The sequence below is a fragment of the Opisthocomus hoazin genome, chromosome 27 (genome assembly GCF_030867145.1).
Source record: "Opisthocomus hoazin isolate bOpiHoa1 chromosome 27, bOpiHoa1.hap1, whole genome shotgun sequence".
Taxonomy (NCBI): domain Eukaryota; kingdom Metazoa; phylum Chordata; class Aves; order Opisthocomiformes; family Opisthocomidae; genus Opisthocomus; species Opisthocomus hoazin.
The window spans coordinates 3,500,027-3,517,667 of NC_134440.1; the positions used below are offsets into that span (position 1 = coordinate 3,500,027).

The 17,641-nt window shown below is 53.1% G+C and overlaps 2 protein-coding genes across 8 annotated transcripts in view; one reads left to right on the forward strand and one right to left on the reverse strand.

Moving 5' to 3' along the window:
* The window catches only part of COMP (cartilage oligomeric matrix protein), a 37,503-nt gene extending 32,485 nt beyond the window's left edge, over positions 1 to 5,018 (forward strand). For all 3 annotated transcript variants that reach the window (XM_075443988.1, XM_075443987.1, XM_009932256.2), the window contains 9 exons: positions 1,132 to 1,250; positions 1,682 to 1,734; positions 2,167 to 2,360; positions 2,742 to 2,920; positions 3,142 to 3,190; positions 3,439 to 3,635; positions 3,779 to 3,951; positions 4,081 to 4,220; positions 4,399 to 5,018. In XM_075443988.1, coding sequence (XP_075300103.1) covers positions 1,132 to 1,250; positions 1,682 to 1,734; positions 2,167 to 2,360; positions 2,742 to 2,920; positions 3,142 to 3,190; positions 3,439 to 3,635; positions 3,779 to 3,951; positions 4,081 to 4,220; positions 4,399 to 4,445 — 1,151 coding nt within the window. In that variant the 3' untranslated portion in view covers positions 4,446 to 5,018. The remainder of the gene's footprint in view (positions 1 to 1,131; positions 1,251 to 1,681; positions 1,735 to 2,166; positions 2,361 to 2,741; positions 2,921 to 3,141; positions 3,191 to 3,438; positions 3,636 to 3,778; positions 3,952 to 4,080; positions 4,221 to 4,398) is intronic.
* A 1,877-nt stretch (positions 5,019 to 6,895) lies between these two features.
* CRTC1 (CREB regulated transcription coactivator 1) overlaps positions 6,896 to 17,641 on the reverse strand; it is a 52,954-nt gene continuing 42,208 nt past the window's right edge. For all 5 annotated transcript variants that reach the window (XM_075443978.1, XM_075443981.1, XM_075443980.1 and 2 more), the window contains one exon: positions 6,896 to 16,902. In XM_075443978.1, coding sequence (XP_075300093.1) covers positions 16,691 to 16,902 — 212 coding nt within the window. In that variant the 3' untranslated portion in view covers positions 6,896 to 16,690. The remainder of the gene's footprint in view (positions 16,903 to 17,641) is intronic.

Consider the following 17,641-nt stretch of genomic DNA (forward strand, 5'->3'; position numbering starts at 1 on the left):
GAGCTCTACAGGAGTAGCACTAATTTCTGATGCGATGAAGCACAGCTCAGTTCTTAAGATGCCAAGATGAGCAGTCAAGCCAGCATCCTTCACAGTTCAGCTCTCGCAGGGTTTAAAGACCAGGATGATGCTAACAATTTTTTATGAGCGCTCTTACTGCGCACAATCACATCGAACCTGTGTCAGACTTAAGAAGGAAAGATGTACCGTGCAAACCAAGCGCAGTCCAGACAAGGACACTACTTTGTGCTGCAGTTTAAACTTACAAAGAAGCAGGGGAATATCCACGTTGTTAGCAGCTACTGCTCAAGGCAGTATGTGTCAGGGCTGTCTTCTGGGGGAGAAAAAAACCTGGCTGGCTTTAGAAACAGTCTGTGTGCTAATGATGCTGTATTTGCACAAAGCCTGCTTTCAAAAGCCAGAAATCACAACTGCTGCTGGCCTGAGACCCATATTTATTTACAGAGTATTTCCAGTGCATCTAGTGCTGTTTGGGTATGGCTGCATCCTGCCAAGTAGCTGCCTGCTGGCATGGTTTGCTGCTGTAGTAGGTAAATGCAGGGAAGGGGGAAGTGAAGTCATACAGGTTTCCAGTTAGATCGTTCCTGTCTTGTCGCGGGCCTTCAAAAGGCACTGTCTAAATCTGCCGTGTCAAATAGCCAAGATTAACCTTGACTTATTTTATAATTATATAGACGTCTCCTTTAGAGGAAGAAGACTCTGTCGTGGCTTAGGGAGCTGCAGACAGCTTCACCTTCACCCTCTTGGCCACTCCTGCACAGATACGGTGCCAGTCTGGAGCCGTGTTCTTCAGTTCTTTAGCTCTTCCTAAGGAATGCAGCTAAGGACATTTCCTCTCAGGTTCATGTGCAATAGCATGCTCAGGCAGCTGCTGCGATGCACTCTGGAGTATGTTTTAAGATCAGTTGCTGCTGACCTCTTCCATCCTCCATAGCTGCTAGGACGTAACTTCTATTAAAAGTAAAATATACACAAAAATTGAATCTGCTGCTTTATCACATGAATTCATCCGTCCTAGATTTTCACCATCTCTTACATCCAAAAGAGATCTTGCTGCGTAGACCTTAATAGCCCTGTTGCCTTGATGGGTCCACTCTTCATATTTTCTAGGGATCAGAAACCAAGTGGACAACTGCAAAAGAGTTCCTAACCCCGACCAGAAAGATGCCGATGGTGATGGAGTAGGAGATGTCTGTGACAGCTGCCCAACAGTCAGTAACCCAGACCAGGTAAGCAAGCACTCCTGCCTTTGCTTCATGTCTCTCACTCCAGACAGTGCTCGTGCTGTCTGCCGAAGGTGGGCAGCCCTGGAACTCCCCAAGATTACCGCTTGCAAGTTCTAGCTGCCGTCCTGCAGTACAGAAGTACAGCCCCTCGAGATCAAACATCCTGGGGTGCAGAAGAGTAAGGCAGAGAGGAAGTATTGCACTCTGGCCTTCTCTCTTCCTACCTGCTCGTCTGTTTAGAATCAGCGCTGCCTGAACTCATCGGAGCAACTTGTAAATCCTGCAGAAGGAGCCCTCCCACTGTTGTACTCTCTGTTTTCACTCAGAATGACCATGGCACTGAGGCTAACAGACACCTCTCTTTGTCCTCTCTATTGCCTGATCTTCCTCTTGACCTATGGAAAGTTTAAATGATTATTGCTTTATTTTACTAGAAAGATACCGATCATGATCTAGTGGGAGATGTCTGCGACACCAACCAGGACAGGTGAGAGCTTGCTGCAAAAATCATACTTAGGTTGCATGAAATCTTGGGGACGGAGGTAGAAAAAGGCATGCAATGGCAACTCCCGGACAACCTGGCTTAGCCTTAGCCGATAAAAAGTCAGAGGGTAAGGGAGGTGGAATTGTCTTCAGACCTCAGAAATGCTTCCCAGCGGAAGCACGGCCCAAAGGCTAGCGGCTGTAAGCTTGCCGACAGCAGGCTTGTCACCAGCTGCCACTCTCAGGCTTGGTCACAGACCACAGCTGGAATATTTCTGCTCTACTGCTGGTGTCACTAATAGCTTAAGACTTCATAAGGCTGAAGTCCCCAACTCCTGCTGTTCTGGCTGAGGATCCCAGCTCCTAGAAAAGTGGTGCATGCTTATTTTAAAGCACATGTCAGTGAACAAGCTTTACCTGCGATTTTCTCCACCAGTGATGGGGACGGCCACCAAGACACACGGGATAACTGCCCGTCAGTGCCCAACAGCTCCCAGATCGACACAGACAATGACGGGCTAGGAGATGAATGTGATGATGACGATGACAATGACGGGATTCCAGATGAGAAACCTCCAGGCCCCGACAACTGTCGGCTTGTCCCTAACCCTGGCCAGGAGGACTCGGATGGTAAGGCAGATGGATGCACGTTAGCTTTGCTTGGGGGTCCCAACGCATATCGGTTTGACCTCTGGAGACTTGAGACAGTCCTACGGCATTTTCAGGTCTCAGATAACCCTGACATCAGGATCTTATTTGGGAAAAGTTCTCTTCCAGAAGCTTCTACGATTTGAGGTGTTTCTTCTGTTCGCAGCATCTCTGCAAGCAGGAGAAGCCTCAGGGTTTCTTTGCAGCTGACCGAAAGGAAGGGTGTACCAGTGCTCTGAACACCTCCCAACCTTGCACAGCCGTGGCTACATTAAACGGCACTAGCCAGGAGCCAAGTAAACCACGAGGGGTAGGAGAAATGAATGAAAGCTTGCTACTCCTTTTCTTCCACCATGCTCTCAGGTGATGGTGTGGGAAACCTCTGTGAAGATGACTTTGACCGAGACATGGTGATTGACAGAATTGATGTGTGCCCAGAGAACGCAGAAGTGACGCTAACGGACTTCAGGGCTTTCCAGACGGTTGTGCTGGACCCCGAGGGCGATGCACAGATTGACCCCAACTGGATTGTCCTCAACCAGGTAGGAGACGGCTCCAGCTGGGGCTGGTGAGTCGGGCAGGAACGAGCCCGCACCAAACCGGACGCAATTCTCACTAAAAGACGCCGCAGGCTTAATGGTGCTGTTCAACAGCGTCCTAATCCTGGTGCCTCACCCCGGGCGTACCTCTCCCCCGATCACTCACCACGAGTGACGTTTGTACGTCTGGAGCTGTGCTAATGAGTTGCATTCGTCTTTCTCAGGGCATGGAAATTGTCCAGACCATGAACAGCGATCCTGGCCTGGCTGTAGGTGAGGCACTTGTTTTTGTCCTATTGGAAAATTCTGGCTCATTGACCGCGTACTTCTCTGTGCAGCTTCTGCGAGTATTTCAGACGCTACTTAATGATTCCATCCACCTCCTGGGAAAATATTTTCTGTAGTACGCAGAGTCTGCAGATTTGGCTTAGCAAAATCCACCTGTCCCATGCAAATCCAGAAAGGAATGGATCTACGTTTTGTCTCGAAATAGAGCGTATTTGTTTCCCTACTGATTACAGGTTACACGGCGTTCAATGGAGTGGACTTTGAGGGCACGTTCCACGTCAACACTGCCACAGATGATGACTACGCTGGCTTCATATTTGGCTACCAGGACAGTTCCAGCTTTTACGTGGTCATGTGGAAGCAGATGGAGCAGACGTATTGGCAGGCAAACCCCTTCCGAGCAGTAGCAGAACCTGGAATTCAACTGAAGGTAAAGCAGCCACTGAAGGAGAATTCAGCGGTGGATTTTGGCCTTTTTCTTAGCTGTGCTGCTTGGACACACACAGCAGGGCAAGCACCTGTGGTCGATCAATCCTTTATCCACACATTTTACCCGTGTCTTTTCTGTCGTAGGCGGTGAAGTCTAAAACAGGCCCAGGCGAGTATCTCCGCAATTCCCTCTGGCACACCGGGGACACCACAGACCAGGTGAAGCTGCTGTGGAAAGACCCTCGCAATTCTGGCTGGAAGGACAAGACGTCCTACCGCTGGTTCCTGCAACATCGGCCTCAAGTCGGGTACATCAGGTGAGGGGTTCACCGCCTCTCTAGTGCGGTCCTGCAGCAGAGGAGGGAGCGTGTCTGACTGAGGAACGACGTCTGCGAGGGCGAATCAGTCTTGCCTTCATGCCCTACACAGGCTTATTTCTCTTCTAGAGCTCGCTTCTATGAAGGCCCCGAAGTGGTGGCGGACACAGGAGTTGTCCTTGACACAACTATGCGAGGAGGACGCCTGGGAGTCTTCTGCTTCTCCCAAGAGAACATTATTTGGTCAAACCTGCGTTACCGCTGCAACGGTGAGTTGGTTTTGAAAGGCAAATACAGCCATTTTTGCCATTTTGCCTTCAGGTTGTTGGTTTGTTCTTGGCCAGCCTGCGCATACAGCTGTAATGGGACGCCGCGCAGTAGCTTGTTCTGTTTTTCATTTCTGGTTCTACTGCTAATCTCTATTTGCTTTAATCTTGTCCTCCTCAGACACCATTCCAGAAGACTACGAAACATTTAGAGTTCAGCAAGACTAACCTCCAATTTCAAGGCCTGTCCGGCCAAACTTGCTTTAAAAATGTGCTCAGCTGCCCCACTATTGCTCTGGTAAAGCGTATGAAGGACTGTAAGTACCGTACCACTGCACTCTGCACAGCACCAAGTGGCAAAGCATTATCTGGCGTCTTTTCCACAACAGCAACTTCCTTTAAACGCTACGAAGACCTGTTGGAACGGCAGAGGCGTAGACAGCAAGTGTGAACAGAGGCCTGTGCTGCTGTAGACACTGGTTCTCTACGCTGCGTGGAAAAAGATGTGCTGAAACGTGACCTGCAGTAGCTGGAATTGTTCGAGTCAGTTTAGCATGGGTGAGTCCCAGGAATCTTCTCCCTACTCCAAGGCTCCCAAGTGTGAATGTTGTTCTCCTTTTCGAGACCTACTGCAAAGCAAAGCCAGCGCTCGTCTGAAGAGGACACCGAGAGCAGCCTCTGTACAAGTTGCTCACAAAACATTAAAAAAAGCACTTTAAGGAGAGTTATTTTTGTTCTGGAATGTTGGATAATAAATACTTGGAATGTTGGATAATAAATACTTAGACTTCTCCTTGGTCATGTGCATGTTGCTTTTTCTTCTTCTGAAACTTCCGCTACGGACGTGTAACACAGAAACCCTCAAAAGCTGAAAGCGAAAGCACAGCTCGAGAGCCCTCAGCTGCCGCGGTCGTTTCGGTAGCAGCACGACTGCGCAGGGCCACTTTGTGTCCAAGGACCTCCCTCTAGTCAGACTGTCCTGCCTGGTTCTGGTCAGCGGCAGCTAGTTAGAGACCGGTAAGTGAAGGCCTTGTGCTCGCTGTGTCGTGGGACACCGCGCCAAGGCTCCCCCCGAGAGACAGCCGAGGAACTGGGAGAGCTGGAGCCTGCTCGCTCGAGCTGGGGACAGCAGATGCTCACAAAGGGCTTTCTGTACTCGGTAACCCGGAAAGCCTTAAATCCTGCGCTGCTGTAACCGCCGGCTCTGCCCGGCAGCAGCCACCCCGCAGCTCTCCGCTCTGCCCCAAGAGACAGCGAAAGCCAAACTCTGCAAGATGCTTCGGGTCAGCCGCTCACAGTTGTTACGCTGGAACTTTCCAGCGGTGGCAGCAGAAAGGCAGGTCCTGTCCACCGCGCCCCGGTGCGGTGCTGCAGCCAGGAGTTCCCCTCCAGACCAGGGCTGCGCACGCTGGGTGCGCTGCCTCGATGAAGCGTTGCCGACCAAGCACAGAGCGCACAGCGTTCCCTCTCCCTTGGAAAGCTGTTGGCGGAGGCCGCACGGCGCCAGGCGCGGGGCTCCACAGCTGCGCGCGTTTCAGCTTCGCATTCCGGAGGCAACAGCAATGCCGAGATCTGCTGGGAGAGCACTGGTTCTGCTAACGAGCTCGCTTAGAGAGGGTTCGCTTGCTGATCACAACACTTTGAGAACGTCTCCACTCACCATTCTAAGCCTGTCCTGAGAACAGCCACCAAGTTTTCTTTCCCTAACGGGAAAAACCCACAGGTGAGGCAGCGCAGAGGACAGCATCCCCCCACAGAACGGCTCCAAGTGCTGACAGGACGTTACGCGGCGTCTAAGAAACCGACTGCGAGTGGCCGCGGCCAGAGACGTTCCCAGGCCGAGAGCGGAAACGCGCCGCCTTTCGCAGGGTCACCGGGTCGACTCGGCTACGCCCCGCGCACAACGCTCCGCCAGAACGACCGCTTTCTCCCCAGCCTGCCTGCCCACGGGTGACAGCACTGACTGCAGAGCCACCTCTCCCGCAGGCAAGCGTAAAACAGGGCCAGAAAAAGATGAATTCCGGTCAATAGAGCTATGAAATGACTGCCCGAGCTGCCGGCCATCCCACCCCAGCCAAAGCCACGCGCTGCCTTCATGGCGCGAAGTTTTTTCCACTGCTGGCTCCACTTACCTCGGACCTGCCGCCAGATTTAGTGTGCTGGAAGCTACACCCAGCTGAAGCACACACATACGACAGCCTAACTGGGCAAGTCTGAGCACTGACACGCTCATTCTCCCTTTCAAAAACCCAACAGCTCGGACAGACGGACGGGCCCTCCTCACCCCGCAGTGCTCTGATGCCGGGCAGCGGCCTCGAGCCGAGCAGAGACGGCAGCTGCGCCATCGCCAGGAGCCTTCGGCGCTCAGCAATGCTGAGGGGACAGTTTTGCACCTCCCAACTCCGCACAGCGCCCTGCGGCTTTCCGAGCGGCTGCAGCTTCCCCTTGCCGAGCAAGGCGGGGGTCAGGGCTCCCCGCTGGGACCCGGCAGCCGACCATCGCAACAGGATTTTGCCCTTTCTTTGTGAACACGAGCACTGACAGCACCGATGCTTCAACAGGGAAAACCCTCAGTCAAAAAGCAAACCAACAGCAAACGAGACTAAGGAAAAGCTAAGCAGCCAGAAACAAAAACATTTCAACTTTTATTACATTTCATTTACAAATAATGCAAAGATACAAAGACAAAAGCCTTCACGCGGAAAAGAAAAGATTGAAAAGAATGTACACGGAGTTGCGCTGCTTTTCCACATCATTTCTCAGATTGCAAACACTTAAAGCCAACTTCAGTTTCCCACTTTACCTATAGAAAACCACAATAAATAAAACTTTTATGTTGCAGGGACAACTTTTTCCAGAGTTCCTGTGCCGCCAACGCTGTAGCTGAACAGAGGATTGCATATATCAGTGAAATAACCCACAAGTTATTGGAATAGAAAAGTTTAGCTCGTAGAGAACAGTATATGATACTGTCGCTGAAGATGCATAAATCTGACCCTTCTCCCCAAGCTCCGTGAGCGGCGTGAAGTTGATTTTAGCTGCCAGTCTGTCAGAGAAGCTGCCACAAACAGCTGTGTTTTATTTTATTAAAATCACACTTTCCCTTCACGAGTACAAAAGCACCGAACCGCCAATTCTACAGGGAATCCTTCCGCAGACGGGGGCTCCACTAAGGTCAGAAGTCTCTCAAAGCTCTAGTTCCTCCCCAAAAGAACACCTCGCTATCTACTGTCGTGTTAGTTAGCAGCTGGCTGAAATACAGGCTCTTCGTCACTGCGCTGCCCAACGCGGCCCGCGGCTCGGCACAGACACACCCTGCGCTCCTCCGCCTGCGGCGACGCTCGCGCCGTGGCCGTTCAGGATCCAGGAAGCAAAGAGCGGGTGGTTTAAGCCAGCCCCTGCCCCCCCCCAGCATTTTGCCCCATAAATATTATCCTATAAATTTTATAGTCATCACCTACTCTGCAAGAACAGAAGCTTCACCTATTGATCTTCTCTATACTTCATATCTTAGAAATTCCAAACCCGAGCCGAGCTTCGCCTTGTCCTTGCACGTGGAGGCCTGTGGCGCTGCACAGGCGCCGGGCTATCGGAGAACGGCCCGCTTTGCTTTCCTGACAAACGCCCAGCGCAGATTTTGTGGAATTAAAACCCAGCCCTTTGTGTGGTATAATTCAGCTCCGTCTCCGTGAGCAAGCTGAAGCTTGTCAGATTTCTGAAGGGAACGCTGACAACTCCCCTACTCCAGCTGCAGAAACCGGTTCTTAAATGAGATCGATAACCGGGGACCTCGTATCCCGTTTTTCCTAAACCACGGTATAAAAAAGTCAGATTGAATAATCCCCAGGATGCGTGCGAATGAGCTTCACATTCTGCCACGCAGAGGGAGCAGCTCCGGGACCGAGACCCAGCCCGGGAGAGCCGGCAGCACCTCCAGCGCTCCCAGCCCAGCGCCATGGGCTCCTGGCTCCCACCGCCTCCGCGGCCGAACCCTGCCCAGCGTCCGCAGATCTACTCGCGACTCACCGCCAAAGCAAACCTCTTGCCACCACCAGCCTCACCCAAGGCCTCCCGTCACCGTTACGCCATGGTGACAACTTCGGCTTGTCGAGGGAGGAACGTCTGCCGCACATGGCAGGAGGGAGCTGAAGGGCGGAGGAAGCTGCACAGCTCTCGCGCTCAGCTTTAAAGATTTAGCACCATTTGCACCCGGTAGAGAGTAACGCTCCCAGGGCCAGAGCGCCCACTGCCCCGGGACTCTGCGCCTTGCTAGCTAAAAATCTCAGCCGCCACTAAAAGCCTCTCGGCTGACCCGCAGAACAAGGCGCCCTTCGACAGATCTGATGAAGCTTTCTCTGCGTGAAGCCGTAGATCTTCAACACAGAAAACCTGAACGAACCGGAGCCCGTTTCCAGGCGAGTCTCCGACGGACGCGCTGTCCCGCAGCGGTTCCAGCCGAGCGCAGTTCGGAGACCCGCGGCCTCAAACCAACGGATCAATCGCCCCCTTCCCCTGCGCTGCATCAGCTCCGAAGGGAAGCGGTGAACACCGGCGTCGGGAAGCTCCCACCCTGCGAGCAGCTCTGCCCCCCCAAAACCCGGGTGCCAGCGCCCGGGGAGGTTCGGGTGCCAGCGATGAGACGCGGGCCGACTCGGGTCAGGACACGCGTCTCCGGCGACTGGGCAATCTCCGACCGAGACTCCGTTTCTCCAGTGGAAGCACCAACTCTGTCGGTTTTGTCTCCTTTTCAGAGTCGCTGTCGAAGCCGAGTGACACCTCCTCTGTTCCCTACACGCGTTCGTCCCCGGCCCCACCACAGCTCCCGCTGGAAGAGCACAAATCCCGAGACAAGCGCAGGGCGGAGATGCAGCCCCTCCTCACACGCCGGGAGCGCCTGCTGCCATCTCAGTTCCGCTTGTCCCGACTTGTTCACCGAAGGATCCTCTCACGCCTAAGGGAGACCGGGAGGTGAAATCGAGGTGAAATCGGAGTTGTTTAAGCGTGCGCGTCCCCCCCAGCCTCTCAGGGGTCCGAAAACATCGAGCAGAAGTGGCAAACGCCAGGAGGCAGCGACCGTCACCTGCCAGCACGTCCAGCACCCACCAGCGCCCGGCACAGCCTCACCCCCACGCGACACGAGAACACTACAAACCGAAAACCTGACCCAACATCGGCTAAAAACACAATTTTAAGACCGACGGAAGCCACGCTCACACGACTGCGCCTGCTCGCGCAGAGCCAGCGCACGTCTGCCCGGGTTCCTGGTGGCGTTAACCCCGATGAAAGCCCCTCTTGGGAGGCTTCTGCCACACCATTACCAGCAAACAAGTCCGAAGGTAGCTCGGGTCCTCTACCAGATCACATTAAATTGCAATTAAAGCAAACTTCGAGCTCAGGTCCCCACTCACGTAGGAAAGCCACCGCCGCTACCGAAACCCGATGTAGGGAAGAGGAGGAATCCTTACACCGGCTCGGAGAACACCAGCCCTTCTGCACGAGGACAGAACTTCTGATCCACCACGCCGCTACGGGAAATAGGAAATTGATGTTCGCACTGAGCAGACCTACTGCTCAAATTATTGGTTTTAGTTTTGAGCTCCACAAGACGAGCCTAGAACCAGTGACAAATTAAACGTCGACACGTCCACACTCCAGAACAAACCGCTCCAATGCGTGCCCGGCCGCCACGGCAGATCCCAGTCTCCCAGAAACCGAGGGGTAAGGACGGCGAGACGACGCGTTTCCTCCCAGCGCTGCGCAGTCCCGCAGGCGGCTCCCGCGAATCCCATGAGTAGTTTCTCTGCTGCCAGGTTTATCGCTCTTGTCTGAGCACATCGACAGCCACCAAGGGGAAACACTCTGCAAATCTTCAAGAAATAAAGGAGGAGCACCTGGAAGTTGGGGTGGGCTGAAGGCAACACAGAGGAGCGACATTGTCCGAAGTGCCCTCTCCATTTCCACCCTACCACCACGCAGTGAGAAACCACCTGCCGGACTGCCATCGGTCACAGCGCGCGTGACAGCGGCGACAGAAACACCTACGGCGAGCGACGCATTCCGGGAAGCGCAGCGACGCGGCCGTGCCAGGGCCCCGCCGCTGCCGCCAGCCAGCGATCCCCGAGGCCTTTGGCTGTCGTTCCAAGGACTGAGGGGTTCTGCGTGGAAGCGAGCCGCTGCGGGCTGCGGCGCTCACCGGTCCCTCGGCGCCAGAGACCGGGATCTCTGCGCCTGCCGAGAGCCTGCGCGACGTCTCAGTGTGCCGGTTCCGATGCTCCCCGGCCCTGCTGCGACCACACCACCAGAAACAGGGACGAGCTGTCGGATAAACCCAAAGCAACCGGATAAACCCAAAGCACCCAGCTCCCGACAGCCGACACGACGCTGGTAACCTGCTGCCGACGGCCACCGGGCCCGTCGCGACAGCAAACGGCTGGAGACGGGCCAGGAACCCTTCGCGTTTTCCCCTCTGGCTCCTCAAAAAAGCCGTGTCTCTCGCCACATGGGTTTGCTGCCCCCAATTACGCTGCCTTAAAGCTCAACTAATTACTAAATTAAAACACAATTAACAAAACAGGACCTTCGTACACACCAGAGAACACCAACATCGGATCACTGCGACTCTCCAGCAAGCAGAAAACGTACACCAGAAAACTCAACACGTAGCATTTACTTTATCCTTCTGCAGCTACTGAATAGCAAAATTTAAAGTAAAAAGAACGCGGATAAACCCAAACAGACGCTGTGCAGGCGTTTCCCTGCCCACTACTCGGCGACAAGACGCCCCAGGCAACCTCAGCGCAGCCACAGCCAGGTACGAGGAGCCGGCCGGGGTCGGAACTCAAGCAGGGAGAAGCCAGTGCCCGGCTGCCGATGCTGTGGCACCACCTCCCCCGGAGCCACCACGGCTCCCACCGCCCGACGGACAGACGGACCCACCGCCGGCGTGGCTCCACACCCGAGGCACGGCACTGCGATGCTGCTCCCAGGAAAAATCCACCGAGGCCGAGCAGGCTCGCTGCGCTCAACAGCCGAGGCGGGAAGGGCGACGTCGGCTCCCGACACCACACCGCAGGCGACCCGACGACCAGAAGCCGCCCACTGGGGACGATGCCCCACCTGCGGCTTAACCGGAAAAAAAGAGGTGCAGGCACCTGGTTCTTGCTCTCTCCTCTTTGGTCTCGTTACCTGTGACCTGCAGAGATCCACGGCGCTCGCAGATGCTTCGCGTTTCCAAAGCAGAAATCAGAGAGCCGCGGGGTCTGCCCCCAAGCGCCCGCGCCCCGCAGCGTCGGGGTCGCAGACGCGTCCGGGCTGAGGCTCGCAGGGCTGCGCCGCAAGACAACGGCGTCGAGTTTCTGTAGTAGAACTCGGGACGTGCACGGCCGGACTCGAAGGGTCAGACGCGGCTCCTCGTGCTCGCGACGCGATCACCGATGGCAAATTCCCTCGTCAGACTCCGTCACTCCTCCGACGAGCACTCCTTGCGCCGGGCGGTCAGCGCACCACACCGCCGCGGTGCCTTCCCGCACAGGCCCCTGCACTACGGCTCCGCTGCCCTTCACGCTCTCCTCTGCGCAGCCTTCCCCCGCTGCCGCCCCGCAGCCACCAGGCAATTCACTGAAGAACACAGTCAGCGCGTTTTACCCCTTCAGGCCTTTATTTTGATAAAATTGGTCAAGCCCACATAAGGCAATATACACCACAGATAAAACCGCCCCCCTCCCCCCCACAAAATAATAAAATAAATAACACAAATGACTAGAGTACGTAATGTAGTGTTTTGTTTTGCAGTATAGAAATTCCACACAATGATTCCGTTTAAAAAGGTAAAAATGATTTATAATACACAGTTAGAATGTCGTCATGGTGCCCGCATAGAAAACCGACATGCAATCCATGCCTACACTGCGCAGTATAAATAAAATGCAACTAAAAATACAAAGAACAGGAACACTACAAATTTTTTGTTTGGTTTTTTTGGGTTTTTTTGTTTTGTAAAAAGAACATACACACGTAACCAACGCTACCTGCGCTTTCACATTGCCATCACAGTGACGGGGGTTCCGTTTTCCAGAGGAAGAAATGCGCTTTTTTATCTCCTGAAAGCACAGCGCGCTGTAACCTGCGGGGTGCCGAGGGGGCTTCCCTCCGCCCTCGCGGGCCGAGGGGGTTTCCAGGGCGAGTACCATGCTCATTAAGGGACAGCTCTCAAGCCTTAATTATTGTTTCTACAGATATCCAAGCTCTGACAAACAAGCACAGTCAAGACCGTGTTTTTGAGGGAAGTTTAAACGATTCTGTAAGTTACCGGGTGCTGCTTTTACGCAAGCGCGCAGGGCAGCTCTTTCTTTTCATCCGCGAGCGTCCTTGCCGCGTGGGTTCGCACCAGGCTTCTCAGGCACGCTTTTTAAAATAAACAAATTCAATTTAAAGCAAGGTAATAAAATGTACAAATAATTAACAATTCCTTAAATTAATCTGCAGCCTCTTTCTGGAAACCTTTTCCCCTCTTGGGGAAGAAAAAAAAGACAAACAAAAGAGGGGTTGTCGGCAGAGGGAAGGCTTTGCGCAGCGGCAGCGCGGGCGAGGGGCTGGCTGGCATGCAGAAGCAGGGCCGGCGCTGCCCGCGGTCCGTCACGCACACGGCGCAGTGACCTCGGCCCGGCCTGCGCAGCGTCACGCGGCAGAGGATGCAGAACGCTATGTACAACGGGAAGAGCCTCCCCCCCCCCACCCGCGGCCAGCAGCCCAGCCCCTGGGTTGCCTTCGAAAGTCACAGTATTTCACACGCTGAAGGTTTATTCCCGTTCTTTCCCCGCTGCGTTGGCAAATGCCACGGCCTGGCTTGGGAACCCGGTCACCTCCAGCTCCGTAAGACCCCACGCTGTAGCGAGGGCCGGTGCGGTTGGGCAGCGACCCTTTGAGACACCAGAGAGTTTCAATGTCCTTTAACTGAAAAAAGGTCTAAATGATACGAATTTCTTTCTTTCCGCTGCCCCTGGATGGGAAGGGCCAGCCGCTCCCCGCAGCTCTCGCCCTTACACGCATGATTTAAAAAGAAAACAGTACTACTAAACTTCCAAATAAAATCAGATTACTTGCTCTGAAAACACTGGGGATCCGCTCCACGTTTACGTTTGACATCTTAATAGACTGGGTTTGCTTGAAGATCAGGCTTCTGCCTACATATGGCACAAACCCATGGATTTTCAGGGGAGAGGGGGGGAAAAATCCCTCTGGAAGCGCAGCTCCTACACGGTGCTGGCAGGCAGCCGGCCCTCCGGGAAGCACAGCACGAGAGCTGCTGGAATAACAGCTCCGGGGCTCAAAGGGTCGCTCCCGAACGCGGCCGTGTTGCTGCCCGCCACAGGGGCTGGGAGCCGGAGCACTCCCGGTCACGCACGGCGTCACCCACCGCCCATGACGCCGCCGTCCCGCTCCTCCCTGCTCCCAAAGCGCCCGTCACCGCTCGCCCCGCACCAGAGGAACAAAACCTGGATTTCTCTCAACTCCATGGTCCCTAATTTTGACAGCTGCATCCAGACACGGTATTTTTAAATTAAGGCCATTTTAAATGTCTACTTACAAGTCTAATAAACAAGATCTCTTATATACACGTTGGTTAAAAAAACTCAGAAGGTGGCATTTAGCAACAGCTCCCTGTACAAGTCTCCCGTGAGGAATCTCATCTCCGGCGGGGATGCTTCATTCTGAAGTGACTCTGGCTTTACAAAAACAAACAGATCACGGACAAGAATTTACACGCACGAGAGTCATTCGAACGCGAGCGCAACACGGACAGAAATCCCGCCGGGGAGCCCCGCGAGCGGGACGCGGCGCACGCAGCTCACGCTGTACCTGCGGCTGTTTCAAAGCAAAGGGCTCCGAGTCACCTGCGCCCAAATGACTCCTGTTCTCTCAGGGTTTCCTCCTGTTCGAAGCTACCTTTTTTTTTTTCTCCCCTCTTTAAACTGAAAAAGCGTTAGCAATCTGAAATAAGCAGACACCAGGAGTTACCACGTGCTACCGGGCTGAAATCCTGACCAAACCCATTTTCGACAGATGCAGGATAACCTTTCAGTTGCGTGGGAAGGAACAAGAAAGACACACGTAAGCCAAGAGATCTAAAGAAAAAAACATATTTTAGTGCAAATGGTCAACTAATGGCACGAACGTGAGCAAACACGCACGCAGATTAGAGAGATCCCAGCAACGACCCTGCGCAGCAGCGTTTGCGGGAGTCTCGGGAGGGTGTCCCACCCATTTCTGGAAGCACACAGAAACCTAGTATAACTCATTAAGAGCAGGCCAGCTCCCCTGCGGACCTTCGCCTGCGCTTGCTGGGAACAGCAAGGAAAATCCTTCTCGAGGGGAATGGGACGGGGGAGATGAGCTGAGGGTTTTTTTTTTTTGCGTGAAAGTCATGGCAGCTGCGAAAGAACGGACACGATTTTCGACAAGAAGCAAACCCAGCGGATGCAGACCGAGTGGGAAGAGAGCGGATGTGGCACTGCCATGCGGAGGGGGGAATCAGCACGACACAACTCATCTTGCAATGAAAACTACAACGGCTCTTTTATTGAGGCTGCATTTAACAAACATGGAGGTGGACGTTCAACCCCTACTGCACGGAAATGCTTTGCCAGGAATTCCCTCACCTCACGTTCGGGCTTCTAGGCACAACGTAATTTTTGATTTGTTAAGAAGACTCCAAATAATGTTAATTGACACCTTCTGCTCAAGAGAAGGGTCACGCACTTATCGATGCCGTTACTGCGCAGATTATAGTGTAACGAGGACAACGTTGTGTCCCGGCAATCCCTACACGCCTGCTGGGCTCTGGATAAATCCTTCAGTACGATTTTGAAGCTTGGTAAGAGCCTCAGGCACCGAGCTCTGGGAATCCTCACCAGTGCAGCCAGGACACCGCAGCGAAGCCACCAGCTCGGGGCCAAGCGGTGCTCCAGGGTTTGGGGGTTTTTCAGCCTGCGACTGATAAAGTGTCGTTCACCAGTCCGTTAAAGGGCAGCACAGCATACGAACAAGGACTAACAGAAATAGTCAATTATAACGTCAACAGACTCTCCACCTCTGCGAGGACACAGTACTGGTCACTGCGGAGCAAGCTATATTTCCCCAGGGTGAAAGAAGGAATATCTAAGTTCCTGCCACCCTCTTTTGACTATACAAAAGGAAAACATCTAGACTTGCCTCAGGCTTCCTTACTTCTGCTCAACATCTGTTTAAAATTCCAGTTAGTTAAAAATACCTATATATATAATATATATAATATATTTCTGGAATAAAAACACAAAAAAGATGTACTGTACAAGTATTATGTAGAGTGCTTCAACTGGCTGTATGTAGTTTAGCTACTTTCCTAATATCCAAATACTTAAATAAAAAACCAAAAAGATCATAAATAATGGTAACAGAATAAGTAATGAATAAGAATAAAAAATAAAAAATAGTCCTCATGATTTGAGCCAGGCATTGCTACAGAAATGCCCTTCCTGTTGCCCAGGAATCTCTCACAAAGTAAAACTAGAAACACGCTCTGCAAGTTAGTCTCCTATATTCTTTTAGCTGCTTTGAAATGTTCCGATCCTTCCTCCGTGCTAATCAAGTAATGAATTATAGTACTTTTTTGTGTGCTCAGAAATGCTATATATATGTATACATATATTTATAAATATATATATCACATATATATTTTTTAAAAAAAAAAAAAAGCTTTGCAAATAGTGTTTACAGTTGCCTTTTTCGACTAGCCGGCTACCGCAGGCCATCGGGCCGCCAGGCTGCTTTGCCGCTTGGCCAAGTACGCGCGTTTGCTCAGGGCCCGGAGGAGGCAGAGGGAGCAGGACGACAGGCAAGGAAGCGAACCTGGAAACAAACAGGGCATATCGATGGAGGGAGAAGCGTTTCGCCTGACGAAGCAGCCGTCACAAAGCAGCGCCGGGACCGCCGAAGCCCCCCCAGCCCCTCCCAGAGGGCAGCAGTGCAGAACTGCAGAGCTTTGCTGCCGAATCAGTGGGGGGGGAGAGGGGGCTTCCCCCTCCCCGTCTCAAACAGCGGCCAACAATTTGGTACGTTAGAAAGAATCTCTTTACCCTTGGGCTGCGGACCTTCCTCGCCTGCCCCCAAACACCCCCTCTCTAGTGCAAAGGATAAATCGACAACGCTGGAGCTTCGGTGGGAGGAAGGGGGGGGGCTCTGGAGAGGAAAAGGCTGACGGAAACTCCTTGCTCATCAACGGCGATGAGTGGGTTCGGGGTGAAATACGGCGCGACAGGGAGTAGGGGTCTGCAGCGCTGCAAGCTCAGAACGACAAGCTTTACTCATGGTACATGTTGTACAGGACAGAGCTGCTGCTCTCGGCAGCTCCTGTTCTGACACGACTGACCCGTCGGGCTCTGGTTCGGCTGGGCTCCAGGAACGAGCGTCACTCCCACGCTCCTGGTGTCCGCGCTTCACAGCCGGTCCATCCGGAACGTGTCCTCTGTGGCGGGGTCAGTGAGGACCATGTCTGGGTCGTTCAGCATGTGCAGTCCATCCAAGGTTAAAGGGTCAATTTTGAGTTCATCCAGAGGGAATTGGGAATCCGTATCAAAGCTGACGTCTCCCACTCCTGCCAAAGAGCTGGTCAGTTCTTTTGATAAGCTGGGAGGAGATTCTCCTGTCACTGCAGGGCAGAGGAAGAGAAAGGTGTTGGTAAGACTTAGCAAATACACATTGTCCAAGCAGACGAGTCATAAAACAGCTTGCAAAAATTCTGGAATCATTTATTGAACAAAGGCTGAAGTTCAGAGGAGAAACTTCTATCCTCACGTCCAGCCGGACGAATTACAGATTTGTCAGCGCATCTCAAACCATCACAACGACCTAACGCAAAGCAAAATTCACATACGTCTATTTGGGGGCCACAAAGTGGTGTCACTTGAGTCTCTTTTCTCTCCTTTAGGTTTAGGAGCAACAACCTTAAATGTACACGATTCCAATAGGCCAGGGTTCCTTGGCTGAAACACCGGCTGAGCCACAGTTTTCTCAGTGGCCTGTGCAGAAATTGTTTCCAAACGTCCAGCCGTGACCGGATCCGCTACCATATGTGACACGAAAAATCATTTCTTGGCAAGCTTGAACAGAGCAGCAGAGGAAGAAGTTTGGCTTTTGGCACTTCTCCCTCACTGCAGCTGAGGATCCAGTAAATTCGGGGGCAGGGAAGGTGTGTAAGACAATTAGTGCTGCCATTGCATCTCCACCTGCTTGCTGGGACGACATCAGAGCCGTCGGGCTCCCCGGCACTCGGGAAATACGCCAGGCCGGTAACACGAACATTTACACAAGGTGAAACAAAACCTTCCAAGGCAACAATACCCTTTTGCTTCCCTGGCTCACTTCTAACATCGCACCACAAAGAGAAA